Genomic DNA, 16,931 nt, shown 5'->3' with positions numbered 1-16,931 from the left:
AGAGTGGAAAGGTAAGAAGGGGTTGTGAAAGGCTTTCAAAGGCAAACAGGTTTTATATTGGATTCTTCAGGTAAAAGGGAACCTCTGTATTTTATGAGTATGGCAATTACAAGGTCAGACATGACTTTTGGAAAATCACTTTGGTCATTAAATAGAGAGGTTGGACACAAAAGCATTTCAAAGAGACCTAGTTAGACATACATTCAATTCTCACCCTAGGCTCTTCTTCCTATTGGAAACTTATGGAGAAGAGGATAATCTATGCCACCATTAAACAGAAGTCATTCACTTCCAGGAATGGACTACAATAAGAACTGAGGCAGGCAGACCCACCAGTAGCTATTGCAATAGTCCACATGTGGTCTGATGAGGGTCTGCATCAGGGTGGTGGCCAAAGAGAGTAGGTTTATTTAGAGATGTTGTTGAGTCATGTCAGTCATATCTGACTCTCATGCCATTTGGGATTTTCTTGGCAGAGATACTGGACTGGTTTGCCATTTCCTTCTCCAACTCATTTTGCAGATGAGGAAACTGTGACAAACAGCATTAAGTGACTTGCCCAGTCTCAGAGTTAGTAACTAAGGCCACATTGGAACTCAAATCTTCCTGACTCCGGGTCCAGCTGATCTCTCTACTGTGCCACAGAGATGTTAAGAAGGTAGAAAGGACAAGACTTAGCATTGAGTCTATATCTTAATTACAAGAACTACTTAATTGCTGTCTCTTAACTCCCCAACTAAACTCTTGGAACAAGGGTGCTTATGTGTATCTTCCACCGATTAGATTATAAATTACTTGGAAAAAGAAACTATGTCTCATTCATTTTTGTTCCCCGCACAGTTACCTAAGACAGATTTACACATAGTAGGTGGTAACTGGTATCTAGTAAATAAATGAAATCTTTCCCTTCAGCATCTAGCAGGGTACCAAAACTATGGGAAGTGGTCAGTAACAGTTTGTGAATGGATGAATAGATGGATGGACGGATGGATGGATGGATGGATGGATGGATGGATGGACGGACGGACGGACGGACGGACGGACGGACGGACGGACGGATGGATGGATGATCTTGATTAAGCTGGGTGGTATTAGTAGTGATAGTGCTGAGTTTGGAGTAATGAAAATCAGAGTTCAAATCTGTTCTCAGATACATACTAGCCATGTGACCTTGGGCAAATCTCTTAATCATTGTTAGCCTCGGTTTCCACATCTGTAAAATGGGTATAATTAAAAAAAACCCTACATCTCAGAATCATTGTGAAGTTCAAATGAAATAATCACTGTAAAGTGTTTAGGACAGTGCCTGGAAATATATAAATGTTAGCTCTGTGTGTGTGGGGGGGGGGGGTTCTGTGTGTATGCGTGTATGTGGGCATCCTGTCAGTAGATAAAGTCTAATTTCCTGAATTAAGAAACATAAAGTTACAAAATGTTAGTGTTTGAAGAGACCCAAGGCAGCTCTGCCATTTAGATTGTGTTACCAACCGACTTAGGCAGTAAATGACTGAAGAGCAATCCAGGGTTTTGTGTGGGGTCAGGGCCAAAGACAGGAACACAAGGCAGAGTATTTTTTTTCTCCCACCTCAACTGGTAATCAGCCCAAGGCCTTAGGCTTCAGAACTGAGGAGGGACTGATGGGAAAGTAGTGGGAGCAGCTTTTTTGGCTCTCATCCCAAGACTCCATTCAGCCCTTTTCTTCTACCAGCATATCTGACTCAGGCTGAGGCCCTTGTAAAAACATGAGGTCCTGGATTTGGGAGTCAGATCATCTATTATAAGGAGTTAGGAAAACTGCCTTGTGGCTCTCTTAGGAAAGATTTCAAAGAGCTAAAGAACCTGCTCATATTCTAAGTGACTGAAAGATAGTCAGATAGATCATGCCCATTCCTTAGGTACCAGAGGGTATTAGGAAGTCTCACTAGGGGAACATTCTCTGGGTTGTGAAATGAAAAGGGATGTTATGTTCAAGTACAGTAAGATTTAGGAAATACACAGAAGCATATCAAAGAGACCTAGTTAAACATACATTCAGCTCTCACCCTAGGCTCTTCTTCCTATTGGAAACTTATAGACAAGAGGATAATCTATGCTACCATTGAACAGAAGTCATTCACTTCCAGGAATGTGCTACAATAAATTCATACCAGTTCATACTAAATGTTATTTTTCATCATGAGCTTTTTATACCTTAGAAATCTGCAAATGCTACAAATCAAGGCTGATTTATTGTCTTGTTTATTTTTTGACAGTGATGAAGAAAATGTCAATCCACATAAAACTTAAAAGTATATTATGCATTTATACATGTTTGTCTGTGTTTATATGTTTACACATATCCATATATATGGATATGCATATGGATCCATCCATACATATATATATATATATATATATATATATATATGTATATGCATATGAGTTTGTTGTTAAATATTTTCCACCTTGTAACTTTACTCCAATTTTCTAGGGTGAAAAGTGAGGGTTCAATGATATTTTTTCTTCCAAAAGATAGGGATGATGCTTGACCCAGTTAATAAAATAATCTTTAGAATTCATGGGTCTTGACATATGGTTCTTGCTCAGAAAACTTTATTATCTCTCTATTGCCTAGATGTGGATGCCTTAGAGCTATAGGCCTCGGAAATCAGAGAATCCCAGAGTTGGAAGAAACATTCAATAAAATCCAATCCAATAAACATTTATCAAGAACCTACCATATACAGGCACTGTGCTGAATGCTAAAGATGCAATAAATAAAAAGAAAGATATTCTCTGACTTTACAGAATTTACAAATTAAGGGGGAGGACACACAAAAAAGAGGCAATAAGGTAAGGGACTTAAGTAGGAAGTATGTTGTTCCATGGAGCTGAAACCAGGTAGAACAACAGAAGCATAGTAGAATGAGAGAGTCCAGCTTTGGAAGAAGTTTGGTACTTTGCCCTCCAGCCAGTCAATCAGAGGGAAAAGGAGGCTGAGGGAGATGGTGTCAATCAAGGCTGAGTGAGCAACAATGGGGTAAAGCTAAAAGTAATGAGCTTATCCTGGGAGGGGTAGGGAGTTGAAACCCAGATAGGTAAGCAAGGGCATATTGGAAGTCTTAGAAGTTTTTTAGTGCCACTCAAGCATGATAGTAAGTCCTTATATAACAATCTTAATTTCTAGACATCCAGTCTCTACTTCTAAGACTTCCAAAGTTTGGAAAATCACTATTTTCCAAAATAATTTATTCACCATAATTAAGAATAATTATTCCCATCTATAAAGTTCAAACATTTCCCCAGTTTTTTTTGGTCTGGGATCATACAAAAGCAGCCTAATTCCTGTTCCAAATGACAACCCTTCCAATAAATAAAGAGATAATATGAGTTTTCTCTACTCCATACTAAACATCCTTAGTTTCTTCATCTGATATTCATATGAGAGGCCTCCCAGTGTCAATGCCATTCTTGTTACTCACCTTGGCCTTGCCCAGAACTGAAGACAATGTACTAAATGTTGGCTAAGGAGGGCACAGTTCAAAGGTCTCCATGATTCTGGATGTCATTCTTCTCAATGCAGTCCAAGATCATATAAGTTTTATGGAAACTCTGATGCATTGTTGATGAAACAATGAGGTTACAAAACAATAGAAATTCTTAGCTTTCCTCAAACAAAGAATTATCTAGCTATACCTCCTTTTTCATTGTCTTTCCCTCACTACTTTTTGGACCCAAATGAATGACTTACATTTATCATAGTGAAATGGAATTTTATTAGCTTCAGCTTATTGAAACTCTGATGATTTTTTCCCCAAATGCTACCACCACTCAGCATATTGGCTGTCCATTCCAAATTAGAGTCAGAATTTGATATGAATGGCATCTTTGACATCATCCAAGTCATTGATGAAAATTCAAACTAACACAGGCCATGTACATATCTGCAGTACATCCTGTTAAAGACTATTTTTCAATTTCATAGATTTGTAAGATTTAGATTTTGGAAGGAAGCTAAAAATTGTCTATCTCAAACTTCCTTGTTTCACACATGAGGAAATCAGATCAGGTTCTAGAGAGAAAAAAATAGTTTTCCACATAGCTAATAAGTAGCAGGTTTAAATCTAGGTTTGAGCATTCCAAATGTGATATTATTCTTATAAATCTACTTCACTTTGACCAGCTAATTGCTACTTTGGGTTCAATCATTCAACTGGATTTGAGTCTACCTAGGTACATCATTGTTTAGTCCACATCTCCCCCCCCCCCCCCACTAAAACGTATACCTTGGAGAGCCATAAGAATAGCATGACAGATTGGTGAATGCTTTCATCCAATCAGGATATACTAATTCTGTTCCATTTTCCTGAACTACCAGCTCAATATATCAGTCAAAGAAACAAGAAATATCAGTCTAGACTGACTTTTTTGGTGAAGCCATTCTGGGTCATAGTAATCACTGCTTCCTTTTTTAACATTCATCTTCTGAATAATATGTTCTATAATTTTGCAAGGAATCAAAAAGTCAGATTTCCTATACTGTAGTTTTTAAACCTTATTCTCTTTCATTAAAAAATAAGAAATTTGGTTTTTTTAATAAACCTGGGGCATCTCTGTTAACCATGATCTACCAAAAATCTCTGAGAAAATCTTCATTACCAACCAACCCCATTTCTTCCAGTATTCTATAATAAAGTATATTCATGTCTGATGACTTTAATTCATTAAAAGTGACTAAGTTCCTTTATCATATCCTTTCTTGTCTTTGATTCTATTCCCCATTAGCCATCTTTTTCATTGCAAAGATCACTCTTCTTGGTATAAAAATCACAGGAAAAATAAAATCAAGTACAATTGCTTCCTCTCCATAATTCATTGTCATTGACTGATTCATCTCAAACAATGGGTCTGTCTCCTCCTTGGTCTTCCTATTGCTCCTAACTTAAAGAAAGGCCTTTTTTGCTCTTTCATATTCCTGATTAGCCTCAATTCATTTTGAGCTTTAGCCCCCTTGAACCTATTATTACAGGATCCTACCTCTTTTATTATTCATTTTCCTTTACCTGACATTGCTTTCATCTTCTATACATGCCATTTTATGATTTAAGTTTGTGCACAAATTATCTGTACATCCTTGGATGGTGATTTCTTCCTCCTGAGAGTCATTTGCAATAATGTTAGGGTAAGACAGATGGGAAGTCCCCTAGAACTATATTCTGACTTCTCCTACAGAATTTTAGACCATGTGATCCTATTTTTCCTTTCTTGAAACTATGCAATATGCTTTTTTTTCATATTTAAATATATAGTGCAGGATTTACAGCTTTCCTTTTCTCTCTATGGGAGTGATTTGGTCACTGTCTCCCAAATTTTAATCACTTCAACTTCATCAAAGAGTCCTTCTAAAGGATCACAAGTGAGATTAGAGTAGCTGCTGTTTTCATCCACCTTTTTGAAGATTAGGATTATTATTAAGCCATCAAGTCACTATCAGTTACTGTACTTATGACCTGGAGACCCTGGAGATGTCCACAGAGAAGAATACCCCCCCTTCCCCAATCACCAGTAAACTCTACCTCCTCCTAGGTCAGTGGTGTGTTTCTAAAACTTCTAATCTATTTGCTCCCCTTCCAGTGACTCCGTGCCAAAAAGGATTCTGTTTCTTCCTCCTCTAATTCTCACTCAAAGACTTTCTACTACCCTGACCTATTCTAGTTCCTGGATTTCTTCACAAGAGTATATATTCTTAGTATTTAATGTCACTCCACTGTCCCTTTTATCGAGTCTGTTCCCTTGATGCCCATCTCACTGATTCATGTAGAGTCAAATTTGCCTCTTTAAATCAGGGTTTCTACTTGAGCTTGTCCATTACTGTGCAATACATCATTGTGTATAAACCTCCAAGATCAAGTCTTTGTCTGTCTTGTGCTCTTCTTGTATTGTTCCATGTGAATTACTCAGAATTTTTATTGACAATCTTTTTTTTTTTCCCTATGGTAAACTTTCTCTAAGGTATATATGTCTTAACAGACACATGGGCAGTCTCTACTTTCCCATTTTTAGCACTCTTAATTTGATTTATAAGGCCCCAAGCAATTATGTGTTGCTGGAACTTTTTTTTTGGGGGGGGGTTATAAGGCAATGGGGTTAAATGACTTGCCCAAGGTCATACAGCTAAGTAAGCATTAAGCGTCTAATTCTGGATTTGAACTCAGGTCCTCTTGACTCCAGAGTTGGTGCTCTATGCATCGCCTAGCTGCTCCTGCTTGCACTTTCAAAAGACATTCTCCAGCCTTAAAAAAAAGAGTCAGGGACTACTATTTAATCAATGACAGAGGAACCCAGCCACTATCAAAAATTTTTTTCTTTTTAATTTGCCATTTCTTTTTTTTCTTTGAATGGATTTTTGTTATTTCTGTTTTAATATTCCCTAGAATTCTCCTTTGTATCCCTCTGCTCCTTATCTCCCAGAGAATATGAATATATATGTATATATATGCACACACATACATATAGTATTTATAGTAACATATGATATATAACAAATAATATTTAACAATTAAGAAAATAAAAAAGAAAGAAGACAAATCAGTAAAACAAATCAATACTCACACCCAAAACATCTAAACTCATATGAAATGTCCCACAGCTATGGATAGCCCCCTCCTCCTCCCCAGTCTTCTTATTTCTTCCTTATATCTGCCATTCTTTTCTGAGAAGATTGTAACTTTGATAAAAATCGAATAGCATCTGAACCTCTTATTGCCTAGTTTCTTGTCCTAGAAGGCCAAGGGCACCTATAAAGGCTTTCTAAGTTCTTTCTGACAGTATTATTTGTTCCCTCATGAACCATCCCAAGTGGTAGTGGTGCCAGTTTTGAAAAGCCTCAGAGGACTCTCTTGTCACAGCCTAGAAGATATGCATACAAGAAAAAGCACAGTAGTCTCTAGTAACTGTGACAGGTTGACAAATTTGTGTACCCCTCATCAGAATCAGTTCTTCGAGTCACGAGTTCTTGTCTCATCTTCCTTTGATCAGACTAGATAAACTGTCTCTTTGGAACAACTTCTGAATCCATACTATCATTCTGTTGAATGGGTGGCACAGGAGAGAGAGCCTTATAGCTATTATGTACCTTTTTCTTCTTTCCTTTCTTCACTGAGTCACATTTCTTCCTCTTTCTACCATAAGTGTCATGGAACAGTGGAATTAACATTAGATTAAGAGATTCTTCACTTTATTCTCTATGTTCTCTTGGGAGAAGTTACTGAAAAATCTCTAAGTAACAGGTTTCTAATCTGTAAATAAGGGTGAAATCAGGGTAGAAGAGGGATAGAATGAAAGATATTCAGGACTGTTTCCATTTTTAAAGCTATGATCTTATTTGCATTAGGATTACTCTTCAGATTCTTTTTCTTCCTTGTTGCCTCTTGCAAGAACTTCTATTCTTTTAAAGGAACGTGTCCTTCTCCCTAATAGCCAGGAGATTGGCTGGGCATGCTTTTTGCCCTCTCACCTTCTTGGCTGTAAAGAAGCCCGACTTGTTCTTTGTTCTTTCGTAGTTCTTTCTTCCCTCTGGCAGAAATATAAATATAACACACATTCATGGGATCACTATAAAATTTCTTTTGGACTACAGACATACCGGTATTGCCCATCCTCTGCCATTCCTGCTAGTAGCTCCTGTAGCTAATTCAGGGCCAACATGCCTTATTTGCCATTCCTGTTAATAGTGGCATTCATTTTGGGAGGGACTCTGAGTGAAACTTCATATATTGAGAGAAGGCTTTCTGCCATTTCTATATCACTCCTTTGTTCAGCTACCTTTGATGGGCAATTAGCACGTTCCTGCCAAGCCCTTTTACAAACAAAAGCTACTTAGCCATACTCAAAGAGAAAGTTGAAGCAGAAACTCAATTATCACTGGTTAGGAGGACAGAAGAGAGGGAGGTCATTAGTTCTGAGCAAATAAAGCATACTAACCGACTTGAAACAATGCCTTGCCAGTTCTTTGGCTATGTGCCCTTTGTCCCTGTTAACTGTCAGTCAGCAGTTACATATTCAAGTCTGTGCTATTTCCTAGGTGTGCCACCTGTGTGAGAATATAACCAGATGGAAAGATTTAAAATATTGTTAAAATAATTATCACAGAGAGGGCAAAGGAAACCTAAGACATTAAAGGTCTGAGCAGAATATAACACATATTCCCCCAAGACGCTTCAAAAAATAGGATTAGAAGACATCATCAAGGAAATGGAAAACTTAGAAACTATTGCCTGATCGTTTGGAGAGAGCATAGAACAATGTGGACAGTCAAAGTCCCCTTCCAGTGTTAGGGAGGTTGGAGTGGACCCCTTGTGAAGACTTTTTGGAGAACATTGACAAAAGTCCCACAACTTGCACAAGAATGGATGGGTTTTTACCTAAATGACTGGAGCAATCTTGGTCCAGGCTAACTTCTCTGGGTCCCTATTCTCTTTTAGATAAAAAGTGGTTGATTAGATGGCGTCTAACTCTAAATTCTATGATATGGGAAATAGTATGCTCTGGAGACCTGGTGCTAAAGGTCTAAGGCTCCTTCCACATACCTGGCGGGAGCACAAGGTGGGAAATTGCTGACTGGAGCCAGACTATCTGTCTGTTCAAACCCCACCTCTGATGATTAATACATGGGTGTCATTTTCTTTATCTCTAAAACGAAGGCATTGAACTTGATTGCCTCTGACCTCTCTTCTAGCTCTAGCCCTATTATTACTATTCTTCTGATTTGATTTCATACATTCTGCATATGAGCCAAACTGGATGGTAAAATGGATAGAATACTGAAATTGGAAAGAGGACTTTATAAAAGTCATATTGACTTTAGCACTTAATGTTATATCTTTGGAAAGTCATTTACCTGCTCCGTGCCTCAGTTTCCTTGTTTGTAAAATTCTAGATGTATTTCAATGGCCTCTTAGTTCTCTTCCATCTCTAAATCTACATTCCTTTTCCCTGATCTCATCCTAGCTTCTCATACATTACTATCTCTATTACTATCCCCCATCTACTCCCTTTCAAAACTGAGCTCAGGTGCCAGAAGATTTCCCTGATCCCCCTTCCCTTGTACCTAGCTCAAATGTGTTTTTGCCTTCACTAAATTTTTATTGCCTTTCCTTATTATAGTTTACTTCATTTTATCTCTCTATGTATATATATGTATATATGCATATACATTTATGTGTAAATATGTATATATCCTACATTTTATATATATATATATATATATATATATATGCATATTCTATAGCTAGGAGTATGCTGCAAATGTTTAACAGTTTGCTCTCCAAATAAGTTTAATCTGCATTTCATTTTCTCTATCTCTTCCATATTAGACAACCAAATAAAAAACAAATCAAAACTTGATCTGTAGCTTTTGGGGGCTTTTCAACATGGAAATCTTCAAACTGGAAATTGAATGATCAGCTTTCTTGAGTTGGCCCCCACTTCCTCAAGAATACCTCTGGTCCGGGCAGCTAAGTGGTGCAGTTATTAGAGCACCAGTCCTGGAGTCAGTACCTGAGTTCAAATCTAGCTTCAGACACTTAATAATGACCTAGCTGTGTGGCCTTGGGAAAGCCACTTAACCCCATTTGCCTTGTGAAAGCCCCTTAACCCCATTTGCCTTGCAAAAACCTAAAAAAAAAAAATACCTGTAGTCATAGCCCTTCATGCAAAGCGCAGGTTCCAAGAAGGAAATAATATTTCCTTTTTCTGTCCCTAGCTTAAGAAGAACCATGATGCCTTCCATGATTTGTGTCAATCTAGATTTGAGATTTCAATGGTGCAGGAAATTCTTGGGAGCAAAATGGATGGAGCCCTGAGCTTAGAAGCAGGAAGAATCATCCTCATGAATTCAAATCCTGCCTTAGACACTGTGTGATCCTGAATGAGTCACTTGACCTTTTTGCCTCAGTTCTTCATCTGTGTCAGGAGCTGGAGAAGGAAATAGCAAGCCACTCCAGTAGCTTTGCCAAGATGGAATCACAAAAAGTCAGTCAAGATTGAAATGATTCAACACAATAAGGAAATTCCCTGTGAGGGATCCCCCCCTCTCCCAGAGGAGATCAGCAGCATTCGTGCTACTTAAACATTGACAGTTGCTGAGACACTGGAAACTTCAGTGCCATGCCCAGGTTTACGGAGATAATCTCTGCCAGAAGTGTTCCTCGCTCCCAGACATTCTTGACTCCCAAACCAGCTTTCTAGCCACTGCACAGGCTCTCTTTCACCTTGCATACTCTGGGCAGGTGCTTATTAAATGTTTGTTAAATTGAAGTAAATGAAAGATCTAGTGGTTGTGGTTACTGAGTCAGGAGAGGGGGAGGTTACAGCAGGCTCCAAAAGGCCTGGGGATGAGATAATGAGAGTAAAAACACAATATTACTTAGAGGTGTGGGTGGAGAGGGAATGGATCAGAAGTTTGGCTAAAGGGAAGATGCTATGTACACACTCAGTCCAAAGAACCGGGCACACTTGCTCCTAGAGTCTAGCTATAGAATGAATGATCCTGAAGACAACCAATGGCTTTGATGTCTCTCCTGAAGTTGCATCAGGGTCAGGTTACATAGTAAAGGCTGTGCAGCCAACCACCTGGAGGGCAAGGGAGCAGAATCTCACAGGGTTCCGTGTGTAGGGTTCTCTCTTGCCCCCACCCCCTCCATAGGCCCTTTGCTCTAAAAAAAATAAAATAAATAAAATACAATAAATTAAAATAAGAAGTTTTCTCTATCCTTTATTTTCCCCGGACTAGAAACAGCTGAAAGAGAGGTAAGGCCAGCCAGATGGACTATCCAGAGAAAAGCAGAAATGTACTGGGGGAGGAGGTGGGACCCGAGCCAAGCTGTGGGTGCTTTTGGACTTAGTTCAGAGAAGGATGACACTTTGTGATTCTGGCAGAAGGAAGGGTGAGTATTCTTACTAGAGCACACTGTCAATGTGAGGAAACACAGGAAGAAAGATTGAGAACTCTCCCTCCTTTATACAGAGAGCCTGCTATGGAGGAATTAATAATAATAATAATAATAATAATAATAATAATAATAATAATAATAATGATAATATTTGTCCTTCATTTTCCAAGAAGACCATGACATCAGGGAGGTGACGCCATGACAAGCACCTGAATTGGATTTGAGTGAAGTGGTGTGTGTGTGTGTGTGTGTGTGTGTGTGTGTGTGTGTGCTAAGTCATCAGCCTCACTTTCTCCTCCAGAATCATCTGGTCCAGTGGCCAGATATGAATCAGGACCACAGGAGATGGCCCTGGATGGGAGGCAGTCAGGGTTAAGTGACTTGCCCAAGGTCGTACAGCTAGTAAGAGTCAAGTGTCTGATGCCATATTCGAACTCAGGTTCTATTGCACTGCGCCATCTAGCTGGCTTTGGAGAAGGAATTGGCCAGTGTTGGCGGTGCTGACTGGGCTCCCCATCCAGTCTGAAATGCTAACTGGACCACAAGATCTGAAGGAAACAAGAGGCGGATTGGAAATTTCCCTAGGACTTTGGTCGATGCGCATTTATAGGCTAGAGGTGCCCGGGGAAAGTTGTAGGGAATTCATCTTAGGCCAGGATTAAAAACCCTGGGTTTTTTCTTACCCTACTCAGCCCAGATCAAAGCAGAGAAAGGTCTCTCTTTTTTTTTCTCAAATGCTTCCTTATGATTGTTCTTGAGCCATATAAGGAATGTGGAAATGCCCTTTATTCTTCCAGGCTGCCACGGGAGGGGGGGGGGGGGAGGTTCATGGGAGTTGCCTAACTTGATGCACAGGTTCCGGTTGCCAAAAAGGGGAGAGAGAGGAAAAAAAAAAAAAACCTCCGGGCTCCCCCAGCTTACTTCCCCCGGCATCCGTCTCACTGCAGGATCAGCAGCATCCCCACCAAGCGGAGGCAAGTGTCTGCAGCCCCCGGAGCTCTGCTGGGGCTGCTTTTGAATCAGGCAGCCCTCCCCTCAGCCAATCACAGGCCTGGGGAGGGTGTGACGCCAGCTCGGGGCTCTCTGTTCTCTAGCCCAGAGAGCCCAGGGCGCTTCAGAGGCAAGCTGGCGGGAAGCAGAGGAGGCAGGCAGGCTGAGAGGCAGGAGAACCAGCACCAGCACCGAGGGCGAGGAGCCCGGCTAGGCTGGGCAGCAGGGATGATTCTGGCCAGTCGCAGCTGGGAAAAACCAGTGCTGACAACCTAAAGCTCCCTCTCGGGCCCTTGGGGAGCACTCGGAGTTTTCTTTGCTGTCTGATCACAGGCTTTTATGTACATACTGCAGAAGACAATGAGGGTAAGTTTTCCTTTCTCCTCTTGGGCAATGAGTCTGGCTAGCAAAACTAAGGGGAGGGGGCTTTCCCCAGATGTGGAAGCCTCCCAAGGGAAACAAAAGGATGGGGGGCAGCTGGAGGTGCCTCTGATCTTTCTAAAATTCGCCAAGCTACTGAGGATGGAGGAGAAGCCTGGTTAGATCTCCCCTGATGTGGTTTTTTTTCTTTCTGAGAGATAGCGAGGCAGTAAGGGAGAGAATTTGCCCAGAAGAGACCCTGGCTCCAAGGCACACCTGCTTCCTTGGGATTTGAACATGTTGGCAATGATTAGAGAACCCTAGGTTTTTAGAACAGAGCTGGAAGGTGTTTCAGAGATCAAATGCTACTATAATTCTCTGGCCATGAGTTTTCTCATTTGTACCCTGGCTGTTTGGAGAATCATAGGATTTTTTAGAATTAGAGCTGGAAAGATACTTCATTGACCAAACACATTCTAGTATGGTACCGTGACCCTCAGTTTTCTCACCTCTACCCTGGCTGTTTAGAGAATCATAGGATTTTACAATTAGAGCTGGAAGATACTTCTGTGACAAAATTCTGGTTTGATACTCTGACCCTCAGTTTTCTCATCTGTACACGCTGGCTGTTCAGAGAATCATAGGATTATTTAGAACTAAGCTGGAAGGTAGTTCAGAGACCAAATTCTAATACGATACTCTGACCCTCAGAAGTTCAGCGAATGACCCATGGTTATAGGTAAGACAATTTGGTTCTAAGTCCCTCTTTCTATCAGTTGAAGAAGGGTGTCACAATGGAATAGAACTTTTATTTTCTGATCACAGTGACCTATTTGGTTGCAGAGAGCTCAGGAAATCAGCCAGGGTAGCTGGTTGGAGCAGGATTAGGGTGAATATGAAGTTAGTAGGGAGAGAGAATCCTGCTCCCTTCACTGTCTTTGGAACATAAGGAAACTAAGGAGTCTAAGGAGTTCTTAGGTCCTTGAGTTGTTTTAGTTTTAATATCTTGCTAATCATATTTCAATGTAGTTGCTTTCCTTTGTGATCCTGTGTATTTCATTTTATGTGTTAAGAATAGTATTCTTAGGGTTCCTTGGCTAAGGATCATAGATAAACTTAAGGAGGATATGGCATAAAAAAAGGATTAAGCATCAGATCTTGGACAGATCTGGCTATATTCAAGTGTATTCATTTCCATGTCTCTTTACTTGGGGCTGGAACAAATGAAAGTATACACAGTAAATGGTAACTGAGCCAAAACAGATTGTTTGCTTGCCTACTTCCAAGAAGGAATCCAAGAAGTGGGTGGTTTTGAGTAGGGAAAACCTGCCAGTGACCAAGGAGTTAAATAAGAAAGGGGACAGGAGTGATGAAGCAGGCAGTGTATGCCCTAGAAAGCACCGTTTATAGTAACAGATGCAGTATTCTCTGGACTGGGAAAGAAGACTTTTTGTTTGTTTGCTTCCAAGAATACAGTCACTAGAGTCACATTAATATGTTGACAGTGTTATTAGTGTTTTGCTTTTTCCCCTAAGAAGTCCCATGTTCAATAAGCCCCAAGGGCTTAATTGAATGGGGGTCCCCCCAACCCCATCCCCCTCACCAGATCAAGAGATCCTGGTGGTCAATTCTCCTTCCCTCCCCACCCTCTACCTTATTGCTCCTCCTTCCAAATTCCAACCTGAGCAAACAGCCTAGGATATTTAATAGCATGGGGTATTCAGCTTAAAATTTCCAGGAAGCTGAGTTATTACCCAATAATACCTGGGTAACCTTAGACTGGACTTCATTATCCTTGACTTCACCATTAGTACTCATTCATTTCCTGTCTGGATTAATTGGGAACCCTTGAGTTAGTCCAAAATGTGGTGGTAGATAGGATTGATGATTGTGCAAATCCTAATTACTGTACAATTACCTAAAAGAAGTCAAAGACTGTGTGTGTCTAGATCTCCTGTCCTTCCATAGAGAACCTAATGCCACACGTGTCCTCATGGGTCCTGGAGACAGACACACCTAGGTTAAAGCAACAAGGAAGTATTTTATTCTTTCTTTATATTTCCTCCTCACATTCCATGTCATTATGCTGCCTTTGCCACATTCTATGCATTTTTATTTTATTATTAAAGTCCAATTGGTCACACTGGACTTTTATGTAAAGCTAGGTTGAGATAGAAGTTCTCTGGAGGTAGAAATGGTAGATCTTGACTGTTCTGCATTGAAAGAAATGGCTGGAACAACTTCTTAGACTCACCTACACTCATGCCTATGTAAATCCAGTTCTTTGCTTTGGGGAGGTCTAAGATGCCAGCATATCTGAAAACATTTGTTCTTCTTTCTCCACCTTCAACTCCCATGCAGTTGTTAAAGCAGGTGTTTAGAGGAATGGATGAGAGAATCCTTTGATTGTATTTCATGGCCTCAACATAAACTTCTGATACCTATAAGTATGCTCCTTAGATCTAAGTTGTCTTGAGCAGAACATTACTGGGCTAATGTTGATAAACTGGTCAGAAAGTCACAGAGGAAAAAGAGTATTTTCAACTTTCTACAGTTTCTATAGTGGACTCAGAAGGTAACTTTCAGACCTTACATTACTCAGATCTATCCATCCTTAGTTGTTTCTAAAAACAAAACAAAAAACCCTCCAGTCAAAATTTTGTAAAATTTTGAGTAAAGAGCCATTATGGTGATTATGTTTTCAAATGGTGAATTTCAAACTTTTTTAAGAATGATTGAAACCACAGTGGAAAATGTACTTTAAGGAGGAAGACCACATTTGGGATATTTTAAAAAGAAGCCAAGGCCCCTCCAAGCCAGAGATAAATGAAACCTAGAAATTCCCATTTCTCTTTCACTTCTGTGAGGCCATCTCTGGGGCCAAAAGTGAGGACACAGTTTGTTTAGAATGGACCTTTAAAGTTGCCTTTTGGTAAGGGCAAAGGGTTGTTCAGATGTTGTCTTGATATCTTTGTCTCTTTTTGTTTGGTAAGGCAATAGGGATTAAGTGACTTGTTCAGTCTCACAGCTAGTATCAAGTGTCTGAAATTGGGATTTGAATTCAGGTCCTCCTGACTCCAAGTTTGGTGCTCTATCCACTGAACCACCCGGCTCCCCCATATTTGTCTTTGTCTTGAGCTTGGTCCTTAGCCAGATATAGTAAATATTTAATAAATGCTTGTTGACTGACTATTGTTCCAAGATCCTGGGAGAAATAATTTTAGTCTCCCTCCAAAGGCTGATGGAAAAATAATATGACCTGGACTCATTAAGATCCTAGAGAAGGTACTCAGTTCTCCCAATTTCCAGTGCTCTATCCTTACTATGCATTTTATGTTTAGGATTTTTAGGAAATAACACTTTGGTTTCTCTTTATGTGGTTTAACAATATGATTTCAAGTACTAAACTCCATTTTTATTTCTTCTTTTTTTGTGAGGCAATTAAAGATAAGTGACTTGTCCAGGGTCACACAACCAGTATGTGTCAAGTGTCCAGGTCCTGATTTGAACTCAGATCCCCTGATTCCAGGGTCAGCTATCTACTCACTGCGTTACCTAAGTCCTTTCACAAAACAAATCACTTGGGATAAAGTAGAAGTTCTGATTCTCTTAGAGCAACTGAAAGGAAGAGACAAAACTGTGGGCTCTTCAAATATGTAATGAGTTATTCTGACACATTACAAGTTGGGTCCTTTCATCTAATCTAACAATATCCAGAAACTCTTTGACAGTGAACCTTACCCAAGAAAACATCCTAGCCTAGAGGGGAGGGGGAAAGGAGAAGCAGGGGCTTTGAAGGCAAATGGAGCCAACTATATTGTAGAGATCCCAGCGTAGTTGGTGGTGGCAGTGAAATTTATAGCACATTTTACTTTCAGTTTTTGCTCTTCACATAAACCCGAGTCTTAGCTGGAGAAGAGCCCACAAGGGCAAGTAAGCAAAGCTGGAATGACAGCTCACCATGGGGCTGTAAACATCTCAACTTGGCCAGACTGGTTGCCACTTTCAATTGGAAAAAAGAGCCTCCAACCTTTTCCTTTGAGGAAAAGTGAGGGTACAATGAGGATGGTGCACATCTTCATACACTAGAAAAGGGAACCAAGGAGGCAGTGTGGTAGTGAACAGGTCTATTGTCAATTCTATAAACACCATATTTAAAATGCTATATTTATGTTCACATACTGGATAATAATCCACAGTGGGATTCCCATTCTCATCTAGCCTATTATGGGACTTTAAGCCTACCATCTTTTCATCTCTGTGTTTCTTTAAAGCTGGAGGGAAAAAATTCAATTTAATGTAAAGAATTTAATTTCTTAATGACAAAAGGTAGAATCAGCTGCCACTTTCTCAGTAGGGGTGTCTAGTAAAAGCCAAATGATCATTTGTCAGAAATTATGTAATGGGGATTCTTCTTGAACTGAATGACCTCAGAGGTTCCTTTCAACTTTGAGATTATAGGATGGTTCACCTTGACCTCTGGCCCTGTGTTGTCCATGAGTATGAACTCTGCCTGAAAATGGGCCTGTCTCGGCTGAAGACAAGCAGGGTATGAGGACAGCGGGTCCTCATAATAGCAGTTGGTTTCCAAGAAAATACTACCCAAGAATGCTTTCCTCTGTTTTTCTTTTCCAGAGAGAAACAAACCAC

The 16,931-nt window shown here is 40.0% G+C and overlaps 1 protein-coding gene across 3 annotated transcripts in view; it reads left to right on the top strand.

Annotated features, from left to right (window-relative positions):
• The window catches only part of RASGEF1A (RasGEF domain family member 1A), an 87,316-nt gene that overhangs the window by 36,305 nt on the left and 34,080 nt on the right, over positions 1-16,931 (top strand). Inside the window, exon 1 of one of the 3 annotated variants that reach the window (XM_074232974.1) lies at positions 11,877-12,287. The exons of 1 other annotated variant lie outside the window; for it this stretch is intronic. In XM_074232974.1, coding sequence (XP_074089075.1) covers positions 12,261-12,287 — 27 coding nt within the window. In that variant the 5' untranslated portion in view covers positions 11,877-12,260. One more of the 3 variants, XM_074232976.1, reaches the window with a different exon arrangement.

Source organism: Macrotis lagotis, chromosome 4 (genome assembly GCF_037893015.1).
Source record: "Macrotis lagotis isolate mMagLag1 chromosome 4, bilby.v1.9.chrom.fasta, whole genome shotgun sequence".
Lineage (NCBI taxonomy): Eukaryota > Metazoa > Chordata > Mammalia > Peramelemorphia > Peramelidae > Macrotis > Macrotis lagotis.
The sequence above is the reverse complement of the archived record's forward strand: the minus strand, read 5'-3'. Positions and strand labels throughout refer to the sequence as shown.